Below are 16,897 nucleotides of genomic sequence, written 5' to 3' on the forward strand. Positions count from 1 at the left end.
AACAAAGGTTGCCAACAGGGAAGTTGCAGCACACACAATGTGGTTAAAGGCGTTTCCCTTGTCTCTTCTTTTCTTCTAAATTTAAAAAAATTTTCATTTATCGGCTGCTGTAAATGCTGATGCCGATATATTAGCAAATGACTAATATCAGCTGATGTATCTTTGTTCCTTACGGCAAGATTTCCGAGCACTTTAAATCATATCTGCGTAAATGAGTGTCGATTTATATTTACCACTGAATTATTACACAAGAAACACAGAAACAGTCCATCACTATGTGCTTCTAAGTTCATTTTCAGCTGGTGAAATGTGTTGTATCTCACACCCCCAACATTACTCTCCACTACGAGACACTGAAAATAAAAGCAAATCATAAAAATACCCCTTAAAGGATCCGCCGTATGTCTGGGAGAACAAGTTTTTCCAAAGACTCCTTGATGAAATGGTGTCAGGGCTGAACATCATACAGGCCATATGTGGAGGCAGGCCCGGCATGAGTGGCCAACTGGAGGGTCCGTCTGTCTTTCTTCTCATCCCAATAGGGAGGGGAGTAGGGGGGCTCTATTCTGGGATTTAGTTTCTTCAAAAGTCCATGTCCTACAGGGTATTGCCAGCACTTAATATAGACTCTCACAACAGCAAAATACTAAACATATCTGTCATTCCAGTGGGAGATTATGACATGCAAAGCATACTGATATGTGCCATATGCCAGCCTGGGTCCATCTTGATAATTAGCATGGAACTGAGAATAGACTGCAGCACTCTGCATGGAATGACAATGACTGCTAATGGGCTTATCATTATTTGTTTAAGTGATTATTAGTAGATCTTTTGCAGCGTTCTGTCAACCAACACTCAACCTTGAAAGTGATGGAAAGAATTGGCCAGCTGTATGGTAGTTGCAGCATCCATGCAGTGTGCAAGGATGACACCTAGTGGCCATTCAGAGAAAAGGTGCCCATAAGTCAAGATGACAGTATGAAATAATTGTGCTAAAGTCTAGTTTGGGCATGCTTGCTTATCGTACTTTGAAAAACAAACAGACTGGGTTTAGGTTGCCATACTTAGGCATAAAGCTGCTTTTAATGCTGGTGCTACTAAGTGATTTAGGTATTGATTATTCTGCCAGTTAATTGTTAATCACGTTTAAGAACAGCTTGTGAACTAAGCCTCAACTGTTGTCCAAAATACAAGTGCATTTTTTTTCTTTTCTATCTTTCTTTCATGGATTGGCAGCCTGTCCAGGCTGTACTGTCCAGCTCCCCCACCACCCCTTAATTGGATAAGCAGTAAGAAAATGGATGCATGGATGGACAGATGCATCCCACTTCTCTCTAACTGTTTGTTTGTTGTGCTTCCCTCCCTTGGGAAGTTTTTTCCGGCATCCTTATGAAATATTAGTGAATAGTGAGAAATACCCTTCTAAATTACCCACAGCCTACAAATGTTAGTAGCTTTGTGTCATTTTGAGCATCATTATAGAATTCATTATTACCACAGAAAGGAAAAATAAAAATGAGATGACACAGGAAAGAGTGAATCTGTAGTATTTTTGCTAAAATATTAGAATTTTTTTCTTATCAGTTGATTTTACAGGGAGTGCAGAATTATTAGGCAAGTTGTATTTTTGAGGAATAATTTTATTATTGAACAACAACCATGTTCTCAATGAACTCAAAAAACTCATTAATATCAAAGCTGAATGTTTTTGGAAGTAGTTTTTAGTTTGTTTTTAGTTGTAGCTATTTTAGGGGGATATCTGTGTGTGCAGGTGACTATTACTGTGCATAATTATTAGGCAACTTAACAAAAAACAAATATATACCCATTTCAATTATTTATTTTTACCAGTGAAACCAATATAACATCTCCACATTCACAAATATACATTTCTGACATTCAAAAACAAAACAAAAACAACTTGGAGTAAGACAACATGCATGAAGAGGATGATGTGGACAAAATACTCATTTCCCTAATAATTCTGCACTCCCTGTATGCAGAGTTTGGTGCAGAAAAAATAAAATAAACCAACTCTATGACTTATTTTTTAGTATCATTAGTCAGTGAATGTACTCATTGTTAGTTTTTTTGCTAACTGCAATATCATACCAGCTTTGTTTGTAAAGCATGGAAAAAAATCCACAATGGACCAAAGTGCTATACATTGTACAAAAGCTGCACAATTTTTAAAAAATACAATTGATAAAATAAAATAAACGGTGTCAGAGGCCAATTTTAAACAGACAGAGAAGAGCCCTGTTTAGTGTGCAAAGGCAAATTGTTCCACATTTTGGGAGCTGCAACTACCGCCATTGTGCTAATCCATAAAACAAGTATAGATGACAGGCAACTATCCCGATAAGAGAACATTCGTTGTGCAGTGGCAAACAAATTGCTCCTTGTTTGATGAGCTGAAAATCAAGCGCATCCCTGGAGACAATGAAAGTGACCTTACTACATAAACCTGCAGATAGGCTATATTCTTTTATATGCTTGACTGCCACAGTGACACGCATCCTTACACAGAACGTGCCCCAAATCCCTCTGGGTGCTTGTATAGTCACCAGCGCAGTGTCTCTGTACACGCTGACCGATAAAGACTCTCTGTTATCTTCAGATAGCAGGCGCTGCGGCTGAATAATTTATGGAGGCATTCCAACACTTTGACAGAGGAAACTGCACACACCCACAGAGGGCAGGGCGGTGGTGAAAGGTTTGAGGCGTATATCTGGGGGTGTGTTTGTGGGTGCCTGTTTGAAAGTGTGCATATTCAAAGATGTGTGTCTATAGCTTTTTCTTGGCACTGCGTGTTGTGTGTGTGTTGAGTTTCTCCGATTTTTCTCGTTTGATTTTTTTCATTGTTTTTAAACTATGTGGGACATCTCGCTGCAGTTCATTTAACGATGAAAGAGCGAGCAAGAGTGAGAGAGATCAGGCAAATGTGAGCCGATGGACTGTTCGCCCCATTCATTTTCATTACGCTGAGGGGCCCTCTCCTAAGAGCTTTGTCAATTACCCAGTGTATAAAAGTGCTCAACACCTAATTACACAACAGTTGCATAATAGTGCGGGTATGTAATTGAAACATAATAATGAGAAAATGCTGTGACTGACAGATAATTGTATCAGCAAGCTTGTTAGGTGGGTATGTCAACCCTTTTTTCATTATCTTATGTGACCTTTCAATTAGCCTTTGCAGCCAAAGCTGCTGAAGGTTCATGTGAATAAACCAGCTGCATTCTGGAGTAACCGGAGACTCTTACCGAACCAGGAAAAAAAGCTTCCCTTGCTTCAACGTTTGCTTTTTTCCCCCCATCTGACACCGATCTTTGGTTCTTGTAGTCTTCACCTTACCTCTGATCAGATTACACAGCCATGGTTCAAGAAGTGATTGGATCAGTTTCAGGTCAGCTTAAGTAAATAAGTTAACAACAGCCGTTTCCGCAAAGATACCATTATGGAGCTCTCGGGTTTCAGAACAAGCAAGAAAGTAGATGTGACTTCACTGAGATCAGCCTTCAGTGTGGCTCGCATCTTTAAGTACTGCATTGCAGTTTGTTTAATCCACAGGGCTGTTTCCCACTTGCATTGTGCTAATTTTAGCTGCCACTTTGGAGGACAAGGTCGTGGTCGGTGTGTGAAAAATTGGGAAGACAAAATGTACGTGTCTATGTGTGCTGAAGGGAGGCAGAAAGTCATCCAGCCTCGAAGCACTCTGCTCAGTGTGTCTCACTGTGACTACCAGCCAACACGGTAACACTGAGCTACAGGGGTTCTGACCACCATAACATTGGAACGGCTTGGGAGATGGCAAAGGAGGTAGCAGCTCATTTCAAGCTATTGCACCAGAGAATAATGAGCTCCCTGGTTTATGGCTCCAACCTGTGACAGCATTTTTTACAGAGTTCCTGCAGTGGCTGCAGCTGTTTTGTGTATGTGTGTGTGTGTCTCTGTGTATGTGTTTGTATGCTTTTAAAGTTTTACCTTGTGTGGGCATGGATGAGGCAATAATTCAATAAATTTTTGAAATCCTACAATGTAATGTTCTCACTATTGGTTTGAAATAAATCTCTCTATGTGTGAATACAAAGCAAACCGTGGGGAAAAGTTTCCAAACTCATCAACCGATTCAGACCAGAGTAAACAAACTATACAGTAGGTATGGCAACGTCCTTAGAGAGTAATTGTAGCATATTCATATAAACAGACTCGCCTAACCAGCTAATAAGCAGTAGTTCACTTGCATCAGGAGTACTGCAGGGAAAAAAATATAGCCAAAAGGTGTTGAAAGGACAAACTTAAAAAATTCCCAACAACAAACAGACTTTGGCTTTCACCCATTCTCATAACCTTAATATGAGACAAACAGGCAGATCTGGTAAAACTTATAGCATAGATTTAACGTTGGCTATAGTCTATGTTAAATCAACTTCACTCATCTGCCCTAACCTGGAGCATTTACACTTACTTGAGCAGTGAAGACAATTAGTGGACAGTGTTTAGTACTGTGTTGGGGAACATTCAAGAAAATAAAAGATTTAATAATATGTTGCTCATATTGTTGGATAGTGTTTCCATTTGGGTAATGGCTTCTGTAATGGGGCGTTGCATTATCCTTGCAAGATTTTATAATAATGTTGGGCTTGGTTCAAATGACTCCTTTTTTCCTCCGATGTGTGTCTTCGATCATTTCACACCGAGCTGGGTTTTTAGTAAGTCTTTAGCTTTTCCAAAGTCACCTGCAACATTTGGACTTAAAAAGCAAGATTCCCTCTTAAAACCTCACATAAAGGTGTAGGAAGTTCTACCTGTTTACCCAAAGTGAGCTTTTGTTTTGCAGTAGTTACAGAAACACAGACAACTCTACAATGAAAAGTAAGGGGATTTTAATTTGAACTAAACTGTTTTTTTACTAAAGAACAAAATTTCATTTTTAAATGACTCACAGAAAATAGTGCCTGATGCAAAAATAGAGTGTCTTTATCGTTCCTTGTTAAATCCCATCACCCCATCAGCTCATGGGTGAGCTGTTTTGCGTGTTAAAACATCTGCCAGAAACAATTAGAGGAAGATGAGCCTAAGATGAGACTTGGTGCTTTAATGTGTCCATTATTTCAAACTGAACATGGTGAAGCAGAACACAGAGAACAGAAACACGTGTAACTGCCAGAATGTTGAATTTTGAGGAGGAGTAGCTGTGTAATAAAGCCATAGACCTCTTTTGCTTTTACCTTGTTAACTTAACAATTTTTAGTACCAGGTGTGTGTCACAGTCTTTCAAATTGAGGTTTTACCCCTCAGCTGTAAAATGGTGATGGGGTTGCGATAACGTGAGAAAGACGCAGGAGTTTGATACCACATGTGCATCTACTAACTGGCGTGGTGCTGTGCATTGTGGTCAGAGATCTCCAGCTTGGTGGAGATTGTTCTAGAAGTCTTGTGGTTTGTTCAAATGCAACTTTTTCAACTTTTTCAAACCTAAGCTGTGCCGTCATGTCGTTTTTAGGGAGAGTTGGTTTTCTCCGGACAATCCTTCCAAACAAGTGCCGCTCTGTTAACATTTAACAGAGATGTAACTGTTGGGTTTTTTCAGTCTGTGAGCATTGCATGGCCTGACGCTGGGGTGAATTTTCTGGGACTCTGGGAAGATTGACGGCTGTCTTGAATGTGAGGGGAAGAAACTTTCTCACTGCAGAATGATGGACTTAAATATGTTAAACGTTTATTTTGTGACCCAGAAAGAATAATAAGAGTAATATAAAAACTAACTAGCTGCCGCCATTGTTGGAAACTGAGCTGGGCTGCGCTATGAATTCTGGGACACAGCTTCTTCTTCTTCGGGGTTTAACAGCAGCTGGCATCCTTGTACATGCAGTGCTGCCATCTTCTGTTTCAGTCCGTTATTACACTCTTAAATCCTACTACCTGCGTCTTTTGTGATCTTACAAAGCTTCAAACGATGCGTCGACTATTAAATCAGTCGTCGACGTAATCGTGACTAGTCGACTAATCGTGGCAGCCCTATTATAGACACCAGGAAACTACAAAAACTTCTGCTTTTTTAGAAGTGCTTACACTTATTGATGATCAGTTATTGGAGTGTATATGATTATTAGCGCCTGGCTGCTACTTAACCTATTAATTCCTGGGAAAGACATAAGGGTGCTCTTAGTTTTTCACTTACTGCTGAAGCATTTTGGGTTAATTTTTGGTAGATAAATTATTATATCATGTAGTATGTAATTTTCTGTAATTCATGCAGTCTGCCTTCACAGATTGTCATGAATGCTTCTAAAGAGCTCACTGAATTTGAGTGTGGTACTGTTAGAACAAGACAGTTTGTAAAATTTCTTCTCTCAAAGATATTCAACGATTAGCTGTGAGTGGGATTATTGCAAAGTGGAAGTGTTTGGAAACCACAGCAACTCAACCATGAAGTGGCAGACTACGTGAAGTTACAAAGCTGGGTCTGAAGTAGATGTAAAAGTCACCAATAAGACAACTTCCTGCGTTGAGCCACCTCTCTGTACTTTCCTGTGTAACAAGAACAAGAAAGCCGGTGTGGCAGTTTCCAAATCGTTAGAGATTTATGAACTAAAATCAGGGATAATTATGACTTTGTTAATCTGTAGCAAAAGTATTGCTTCGATTTTGGCTGCCAGACTGCAGAATACTGAGGTAAAATATTCGCAAGCAGTTAGAGCTGGGTGATAGAACGATAACGATATGTATCGCGATATAACTTTTACTCGATAGAGAAATTAAGCTATCGCGATAGACCTCGCAGCTCTTGTCCTCAAAAAAAAAAAAAAAAAAAAAGGTCAGCCAATCCAAATTAAGTAGCGCAGAGCCGAACCAATCACAGCCGCAGCGTCACGTCGCGTGACTTGTTAGTACAGCACAAGTGCCAAGCCGCACGTGTGTTTGTTTGGGAAGCAGCCAGTGGGTAATGGAGCCAGCTCGTAATGGAGGAAATGAGTGTGCCGACTAGAAAAATCAACCGAGCGTGACCGAAGAGAAAACAGATGATGGTTCCAATGCTGGAGAGATTGTCGAACGGAAGAGCCATAGAAGTTCCGTAGTGTGAAGGTATTTCGGCTATTTCAAGTCTGACAAAAAACAGAGTAGCGTGCACTGTAAATTGTGCCGAAAGCAAGTCTGGAAATACAATAAACTGGTGCATGCGTCACACTGTGCGCCACGTTATTGTTTCGGTGAAATGAATTTCTACAATACTGTTACTGTTAATTCTACTCTCTGCAGTGTTTAAATGCTTACATATACACACAGTTACTGTCCCTCCACACTTACGACTCGGTTCTGCTTCTATGCCCCAGCTTTGTTTACTTTTTCCCACCGAGGCTTCTAGACTTCTGATTGGCCAACATTTCTGCACGGTTAGGAATCTAGCGCCACCTGCTGCTTTGGCATGTTCATAGCAGCGTTTTCCTTCATTTCTGCCTTTATGTGTGGACGGGATTATTTTTTAAAACGAAAACGGAAAATCTCCGTTTTCAAAAATACCCGTGTACGTGTGGACATAGCCTCAGTCTCTGACTGGAAGCGCTAATTCGTCATTCGGCTTTTGTCAGACTAAAGTAACTGTTAAAACTGTTTGAAAAGCTAAGCTATACAACAAGGAGAGATTGAGAATTTCCTTTTAGTTCTCAGTTTATTTGATATTGACAAAAGTTAGTCAGTTTTGTCTGTTCTTCTGTAAAACAAACTAAGATTTATTTTTAGAATTAATATTTTGTTTCTAAGTGGAATTGACAATTTAGTCTGTTTCGTTTGTTCTATTTTGAAACTTAAACGCTTTAGCGGCTGCCTTTTGTGTAGTTTGCAATATTTGCCTTTATTTATCTGAAAAAGTCTCATGTTCCTTAAGTACATCTACCCTGTTGAACTTATTATGGGAAATAAATATTTAAATAAAAACAAGCTGCTGATTATTTCACATTTTACTTGTGAGCAACGGCACATTTAAATCTTACAAATATAGTTATTTGGCTTATATCGTGATAGATATCGTTATCGCCTGAAATGAAAAAAACATATCGTGATATGAAAAAATCTCATATCGCCCAGCTCTACAAGCAGTGCAAACTCTGTGAAAGTGGATCGACTCCTGAGTTTTGAGTCAGGCGTTTTTTTAGTCTGCTCAACTTAATAATGAGGGCCACAGAACATGTAGACACACGGCCATTTCTGTTGGCTAGTTGGTCAAGTACATGTCTCACTGTCTGGTCTTTGAGAAGGAAAGCAAATGGATAAACATACACTTAAAGTTACTGCTTATTCTGCTTATAATAAAAACAGTATCTAATGTGTTTTTTGTGCAAAACTGGGCGAGGCTTAGTCTTCCAAAACATCCTGCAGGCTGCAGTTAGTGACAAGCTTAGATGATAAAGCCTAGGTGTCAAACACACACACACACACATATGGTGTAACGCTAAATCCACTCCACTTGAGCTGCTCTCTGAATTGATTTTTTATAATACATTATCACAAATTGCTTCTGACATTACCGATGTGTGTCTGTAATCAAGGAACAATAAAGATTTAAGGCATTCACAGACTCAGTCTTATATCTCCTACAAAACCACGTAGTACCTTAAAGGCATTCAGCAGCCAATGCATGTGGATTGTATTTCAGTTTTTTTCATGGGGTGGCGGGAGCAGGACAGATAATCATAACTGAGAGGATGAGGTAGGAGCAGTACTCCACCCATCTTCCACTTACACGCACATTTGTATTCTTTTTGCTTGGCTGTGATTTATGTGCTGCACTGAATGGGTGTGCCACAATCAGACAGACAAAATATTTTTCATAACGTAGAAGAACAGCTGAAGACTTGTAATTGAGTAAAATCTCGCAGATTATTGCTGGAATCTGGACATTGCATAGCTCCTCTGGATGGTTACGGAGCAGTATATTAGTCTACTGTTTTTTCTATATTTGTGTCTCATTATGTCTCAATTTGAAACATGACGATACAAAAATTCAACCATGCCTGCTCTTGGAGTTGACTCATACTCAACTAAGGCAGTGTTGAATATCAATAGCTCCTTGAGTATAAATTATTCAGCATAGGGACAAACCTTTCAAGCCTTCTCCCTCAGGATTTGGACGTCCCTCAGAATGTGCTCACCTAACAAGTGCTCCCACAGAATGTATATCCATGCATGCATAACATGCCGCAACATAGCGACCAATCTGTTCTCTCATTTCAATCATCGGCGCGTCTCGGCCTGCTGGGAGAGCGTGGCTCCTTTCCCAGTTCTCTGTCCCGGGCCCCCCTCTGTCTCCTCAGGTACAAAATATGTCTCGAACATCTCAGGGGAAGCAATTAGATTAAGCATTGCTGTCTCCCTGTAAGCACAACCATATATCACTATGCAGAAATTAATATTATGTGCATTTAAATGTAAACTTAAGCTCATTTGGAAAATGGCCAAAATGATTAGCGCATGAGTCACAGAAATGAGTGACATTTAGAGTCTTGTAAGATAAACACAAGGTGTATGTTGAGTGCTGACAAAATTCTGCATTCTGAGATCCTGGTAATAAATCCATGGTTGTCTGGGGAAAGTTTGTGTAATGATGCTTAAACACTTGAGTACAAACATGCAGGTTTAGCAAGTTTTTTTATGGGGTTTAAAAGTTACTTGCATCCTTAGCTGTGATAGCAGAGCTGGTATCGTTTTCACCTCTGAATGCTGTGTGTGTCACCATTGCAAGATCTGGTCCTGGCAACACTGATTTTAGCAATCTGGTTCTTTATGAAGAACCAGATTGTGTCCCAGTCATGCAAGATGCAGACATAAATAACGAGGGATATTGATATGATTTTATTTATCCTGCTGCTATCATCTGTTCAGTTATTATCAGCTCTGCTTATGTTGATTATCAACTCTGTCTGTGTGGCAATTGATCAGTAAAGTGTCAGTACAGCTGATGCTGAACCTGCAGTAGGAAAAACATATCATGGTAGTGACATCATCATGGCAACAGGAGTCAGTATAGCTGAGGTGGTCCAACTGATAATTGAACTATGTAGTGCTTAATGAAACGCTATAACTTTTGTCTCTAGCATTTATGTTCCTCGGAGAAGGTCTTAGCAGGTACATAGTGGCACTCTCTTGCACAAAGGTTGTCACAAGGTTAAGATTTTTAAAAAATTGTCTGAACAGTTTTGGTGACTGCAGGACTTTTCCTTTGGTGCTAACTTTAATTCTTAAAGTAACTGGTTGACATTCAAGTGAAACTCATGACTTTCTGCACTTTGTGCACTTTGTATAGATGAGGTTGTGTGTGTGTGTGTGTGTGTGTGTATCACAGCTTTCATGTGTTTGAAGAGGATGAGGTAGGATGATCAAAGAGGGTCCACTGCAAACAGCTACCCGCAGCTTGGACTCTTTTCCTCTTCTTCTTGAATAAACCTGCACATACTTGGTCCAAACTTGAAGTAAAAGCCAGATTGCTATGGAGTATTTTCTCTCTACCTCCCTCCCTCCATCTCTCTCTCTCTCTCTCTCTCTTCCCCTGCTATTCATTCACTGGGTCTTCTTCACTGAGCGGTCCTCGCTTGCCGCTTCTTTCTCCTCCTCCTTCCTTTCACACTCTGTTGATCAGCTCAGGAAAGGGAAAGTGCTTGTGTGAAACCTGAGGATCACTTGCAGACTGAGGAACCGGAGAGAGCAGCCACATCGAGTTTTAGCCTGGAAGGTAAGATGATGCCCAAAGGAACAATTGATAGCAGTTAGTCTGCGCAGTGCACCTCTATTTTCTGTGCAATGAATGACATCCAACCTTAAAACAGACCTTGCGGTTAGAGTAGCTGAATGACCTGTGATCTGTTGATGTCTGAAAGTTTTGCTCTTGAAATGGGACCTTAAGGGGAATTGTACTTACAGTGTAGCGGCAAAGGCAAACTGTCATTGCAGGTGCTTAATGCTCAGACGATCTGCTCAGTTTATTTACTTTTAGCCACAATAGGTGGACAAATTTCCTATCTTCTTGAACCCACAGCTCAAAGGATATGAGACGAGCTTTTTTTGGCTACTGAAAAAGGGCATGTGGAAATGTCTCGCATATCATTATAGCTGCGCATAACTGGGGGCAAAAAGAGATTCCAAATTAGCATATCTATTCAGGTGTGTTGCTTTGTGACAGTTTGCGTTGCATGGTGTAGTGGCTGCAGCTATTCATGTTTGAATCTTTACCGGAGGCAATGAAGACCAGCGTCTCTTGTTTTTAATATGCAGTCGAATTATGTTTACTGCACTCTCATAATGCTGTGCATTTAGGGTTATGAAAGTGCTTGTAGTTGTTGGTCGTTGTCCTTGCAAATAACTGCACGCTATATTTCACAGTAGCGAGTCTCCAGCCATGTTTACGCCAAGTAAGACAAACCAGATGAGGGGCGACCTGCAGCATTTCCGCAAAGACTACGGCTTCTCCAGGAAAGTCCTGCTCAACTGCTGCCTGGTGCGGCGCATCATCACCTGGGCCTCGCCAAACCCTCAAGGTACAAAAAGCACAGATTTGTAAGTTTGGAAAGATCAGGAATCAATTCCCATTCAGTGAATAATAAGGGTGGGGAAAAATCGATACTGCTTAGTAATACGATATTTTCTTGGACAATGTTGTATTGATACAGGGACACAAAATAGCAATATTTCAAAAATTAAATAAATTAAAAAACTTTCAGAATACTACAAATAAGAACACTTATCTCCCCAGATAAGAAGCAAACTTTCTGCAAACAGTTGCAGTCTGACTCGGACTGACTGCAATCACTCTCAGAGGTTTGCAAATAGTTGGTCTCTAATTAATAAATGCAGACAGATTGCCAACATGTTGTCATCAGTCTGTCATCTGTCTACGTAGACAGCAACATATGTGTCATTTTTGACGATTTATCAGAGGTTATTGCTATATTATCTGAAACAGATTGCATGTAATTGCAAACTTGACTCCCTTCAGTTGCAGACTGATAGCAGACTGATAGGAGAGTGACTCTGACTTATGGCAACATTGATGGCAGTCTCATTTTGCAGCGGGGAAAAAAAACACAACTAAAAGGAAATAAGTTTATTTTTAAAGATACTGACTAAGTTTAACTTTGTAGGACATAACTTAAAAAAGGTGATCAATTGCAGTATTTGTTACTGTAATTCTAAGCATTTTGAAAAATGTTAAAAATTTGATATGTGTGTTTGGTGATTCCCACCTCTAGAAGAATAAGATGGACTTTATTATGTATGGGCAGTATGAATTCAGTAGAATTTATTCTACTTGTGTTTATTGCTTTAAAGGTGCAGCTACTAACTAATCAAGTATTTTTCCATGAAAGTTTTAGTGACCACAGGAGCAATATACAGAAACAGTTTTATTCAGGATTGCATTCAGATTTCAGCATTACAAAGGAAAATTACAGAATTTTAATCTGTACAATGTAATTTCCTCATATGTAGATGTAAATTATCAACAGGCTAACATCTGATATAGTTGGCTGAGTAGTGCAAAATCTCTATACTATCCCATTGTTACCATGGCCAACTTACTGTGATTGTCCCGTATTATGAGTTACTTCCGATTCCCAAAGTTTTTACCGTAACTGGGAGGTCAAGGAAATATCAGTTTCTACTAGAGAACATTGTTGTACAATGTGAGCAACTAAAGAACTGGAAAATGTATAATAAGGCTGATTTCACTTATGTGATTAGATTTAACAGTAACCCTATACACTCACTGCATGTACTGTTAAATTGAGCTTTGAAAAGAAGAACTGGAGCAAAACGTTGTAAAGCCTTGTGGATCTGATCCATTAACCTCTCAACTTATTACAAAGTTTTGTGTGGAGATATCGTATCGATGCAGAGAAACCAAATATCAATATCTTACTAGATAAATTAAAATAATGGGAATACTTTAAACAAGAGGTCGCCTGATAGGAGGCAACCTTTTTGCAAGCAGCTGCAGTCGGACTTGGACTGGCTGCAATCACTATCAGAGAAAATCTCATAGGTTTGCAAATATTGCTGTCTAATTTATAAGTGCAGACACACGAGTCTGAAAGAGCCTTTGTCAATGAGCACAACTTGAGGAGACTCGACTCAATTAGCTGCTGTATTCTGGTTATATTCCTATAGAACAGGAACGTTGCTGACAGTTTCTATTAAATGTAAATATCTGTCTATGTAGGCAGCAACAGATATGTGATTTTTGTTGATTTATCAATAGTAATATTGTGTTATCTGAAACAGACTGCATGTAATTGCCAACTTGACCCCATTCAATCGCAGACTACTATCAGACTGACACTCTTACACACTCTTAGACTCTTAGACAGGCTCATTTTGCAACAACAACAAAAACACTTAATTGAAGTGAGATAATTTTATCTTACTGGATAAAACAGATACTAATGAAGTTTAACTTTGAGGACATAATTTGCAGTTAAAAAAAGGTGATAAATTCCAGTATATGTTAAAGCTATACTCATGCTTATTGCAAAATGTAAAAAAGTATTGTGATAATATTGTTTCATGGGGTGTCTGGCGATTCCCACCTCCAATAGAGACGCCAGGATTTATGATTTGAACACCGCAAGTCACAGTCGAGCCCTCTCTTGATTACTTCTCAGGTCAAGCATATTTACTACAGCCATATATGCACAACTGGATTCATAGCTACAGTTGTTTTTGTTTTTTGCCACTGAAACTGAAACTAAAGTGCAGAGAAAAAACACTGAGCTGTCTTTTTGTAAAGGCCAGTTGCAGCAGAGCATACATTTAGCCACCACATGTGATCCTTGCTGTGATGCATTTTTGCTCTGGCTTTAGTTTTATCTGCATACAAATGATCGATTTTTTACTGACCTAGTTACAAGAAATGTTTTTGGTGATCCATCATGGCGTCTTTTATTCTGCTTTTTATGTTTTGCTCGCTGATATTTGGAGATATTTTTATTAATAACATGTAAATCAATTTTTTTTTTCAGGGTTTCCTTTATGCGCTTTTAGCACCAGTATGCAGGCACATTGATGTGGCTTTTTTATAATCTTATCTGTTTCTCATTTATTTTTACACTTCTGAAGTTCCCATGATTGCACTATATTTCATTGACATGACAAGCGTTGCCGTTAAAGCATTTGGTAATAGACAGGTGGTCTCCTGCACTTGTATGATTTGCCAGTTGTTAAGATAAATGGGTTGTGTTTGGGTGTGATTTAGCATGCTATTAAACAGTCATGAATATCCCAGCAGGGACTCCTAAATGGCATCTGCAGTAAACATTTTTCTGCAGGGGTAAAACAATAACAGAAGGTCTATAAAACAGCTGTTTTTGTTTTGGTTTTTTTCCTCAGGAATCACAGAAGCAACAGTGAAATTTCACCTTTTGTCATAAAAAGAGTGTTTTTTCTTTGTAGTTGTATTGATTAGATTGCAGCCAGTGGGGCAGGTGCAGTTTCTACATCTCATAATCACTGTGGTTTCTTTCCCCTGCTTTACCTTACAGTTAACTTTTGAATCTATCTAATAACACGCGAGCTGACAAACACAGCTGGAGCCACACCAGGACCCAGGTGTTTCTGTTGGCCACATAAGAATTACGCTTTCATTGCAATCGCTGCTCATTTTTTTGCTGAAAAGGCGCTGCTGTCCCTGAGTGTGGGCTGTATTTTCAGGCCACTGTAAGTTTTTAAAAAGCTGTGGAGTGTATGACACAAAGATACATAATGACTTTTTATAATAGCCTAGCAGAAATGAATTTTCCTTCTTTTTTCCCATTTTTTTCTTGCTTTTTTAATGCACGCATAAAAACAGATTTATGAGTCACCAGGTAACAGAGATTTAACAACAGTTGTTTTGGATTTTGAGCCTCTCTTAGCATATGTTCTTCTTGTAGGTGTTCTTCTCATTAGCTGGCATCTCGAACTAATAACATTATCCCCCCGTGTTACCCAGAATAACCTCTCAGCATGCCGATGATCACACCATAAACCTGCCAGGTGGCAATGGTACCCTCTGGATTTTCAGGCAGTCTGAGGGAAAATGAACACGCTCAATAAAGCGGTTGTTTCTAGAAATACACAAGCCCCCATGTTGTGTCTCCGGGACAGACGTCTGCTACAAGCGAGCTCTTTACAAATCCCCGCTGTCTATGTGACGCACTGAAATGGGTCAGTTGCTTTATAGGGAAATAGCATGCTGTGCTGCATGCCCCAAAATGTTGCCAACCTGTGCGTGGTTGGAGTTTACTCTGAATGTGCTGGACCTGTGCACATCACTCTCCTGTTTTAAGCTGCAATACATAGAATTGTTAGATTTACCTCATGTGGCAAATGTGCATTAAGTGGAACTTGAAATTTCCATTGATGCCCGTTTTTTGCATTGAACCTGTAGAAATTCTCATACTTTTCCTTGTTGGACACTTGTGGTAATCAGAATTGCACCTGTTCTTTGCTGCCAGCAGAGGGCAGCAAGCTACTGACTAAAAAGATGTCCGAGCTGATGTAACAGTTTGCTGCATTCAGAGATCTTTAGCTGCAGTGCTGTGAGAATATTATTGGATTTGGAGATTTAAGTGAGTCATTTAGTTGGGTTAGGATGATATTACATAAGTATGGGATTAGAGTATGTGTTTAAAATGTACTGCCACCACAAATAGGAGGACTAAAAGGAGCAAAGATGACAGATTTGTTTCTCAGTAATGAAAATAGAACTTATTGTCTACTTTGAACAAACAAAATGCAGAAATTTAGCTGATCTGCGGAGACAGACTGCAGTAAAAAACATCCCACCAAGATAAAAGGTGCAGTAGGTACCCGTAGGAATCTGGAGCTGCAGCCATCTGCCCAGTTTTATCATGCTTGGCTTTAACTCCATCGATGTACATGTAAAAGTGTGGCCATGACAACAAAACCATAATTTTCAAAGGCAAGAAAACAAAGTAAAACAACCATACAAGATAAGACTGCTCCGAAATCGTGTCAGAATCGCTCTCAGGTACTGAGACTGTCATAAATCCACAGAATGTCTGCACTGCAGCAGTAATTCAGTGGCCCCAAATGCACTCAGTGTAGCTGGGATGCAGCTTTTTCCTATTACAGCACAATATTGAGGAAGGAAATCAGAATATGACTGCATGGAAATCCATGACACCGAGAATTAACCATTTCAGTGTTCATCAGTGGCAGATATTGCTTGAGTGGAGACGATGGAGAGCTGTTTGAATTATTTCCTTCCAGGTCTTTTTAGCAGATATCATAATATGATAACTGTCACTGCATTTTTAAAATATATTTCCCTGGCTAATATATAACTGTGCATGCTGTGGCGCAAAGAGCAGATCCTCACCACCTTGAAGGCTGCATTTCTTGGTCACGTCCTTCAGAGAGCACAGAAATAGCCAAATTAATTTGCTTTTGCTTTGGCCAAGTCGGTGGTTATGAACTTCTTTTAAAAATTCCACACACATTCAGATGAATTACCACCTTTTCGTTTTATTGTCTTGTTCAAATCCCACCGCTTCTCCTCTCTAATGTGAAATTAATTTCTGAGAATTTGATCCCACGTCCAACAGTTGGGGATTAGATGCAGTGTCTTAAAGGAACCTTAAACCTTGAGATATAATGCCAGTCTCCATGTTGCTGTATTGTGGAGAACATGTTAGATATCATTAAGCAAATGAGCCTAATTCTGCCCATTTTATCGAATGATAAATCACAATTTTTGCCTGTAGCTTCAGGCCAAACGTCTGCTTTCGATAAAGCAACTCTGTTTCCATTTCAATCTGTTTTCCCTCTTGGTCAAGAGTGCGGGCCTCTGTAGAACTGAGGTGGAAATGGAAAAAGGCAATGATGGATTAGAGAGGTAGCT

General features: G+C 39.5%; 1 protein-coding gene across 2 annotated transcripts in view; it reads left to right on the top strand.

The window, feature by feature from the left end:
* The window catches only part of kcnip4a (potassium voltage-gated channel interacting protein 4a), a 155,900-nt gene that overhangs the window by 5,535 nt on the left and 133,468 nt on the right, over positions 1-16,897 (top strand). The window contains exons 2-3 of one of the 2 annotated variants that reach the window (XM_082526547.1): positions 10,643-10,735; positions 11,383-11,537. The exons of the other annotated variant lie outside the window; for it this stretch is intronic. Of the exons in view, the coding sequence (XP_082382673.1) occupies positions 11,399-11,537 (139 nt within the window). The 5' untranslated portion in view covers positions 10,643-10,735; positions 11,383-11,398. The remainder of the gene's footprint in view (positions 1-10,642; positions 10,736-11,382; positions 11,538-16,897) is intronic. 2 annotated transcript variants of the gene reach the window in all.

This window comes from Aulonocara stuartgranti, assembly GCF_965226115.1.
Source record: "Aulonocara stuartgranti genome assembly, chromosome: 3".
NCBI lineage: Eukaryota > Metazoa > Chordata > Actinopteri > Cichliformes > Cichlidae > Aulonocara > Aulonocara stuartgranti.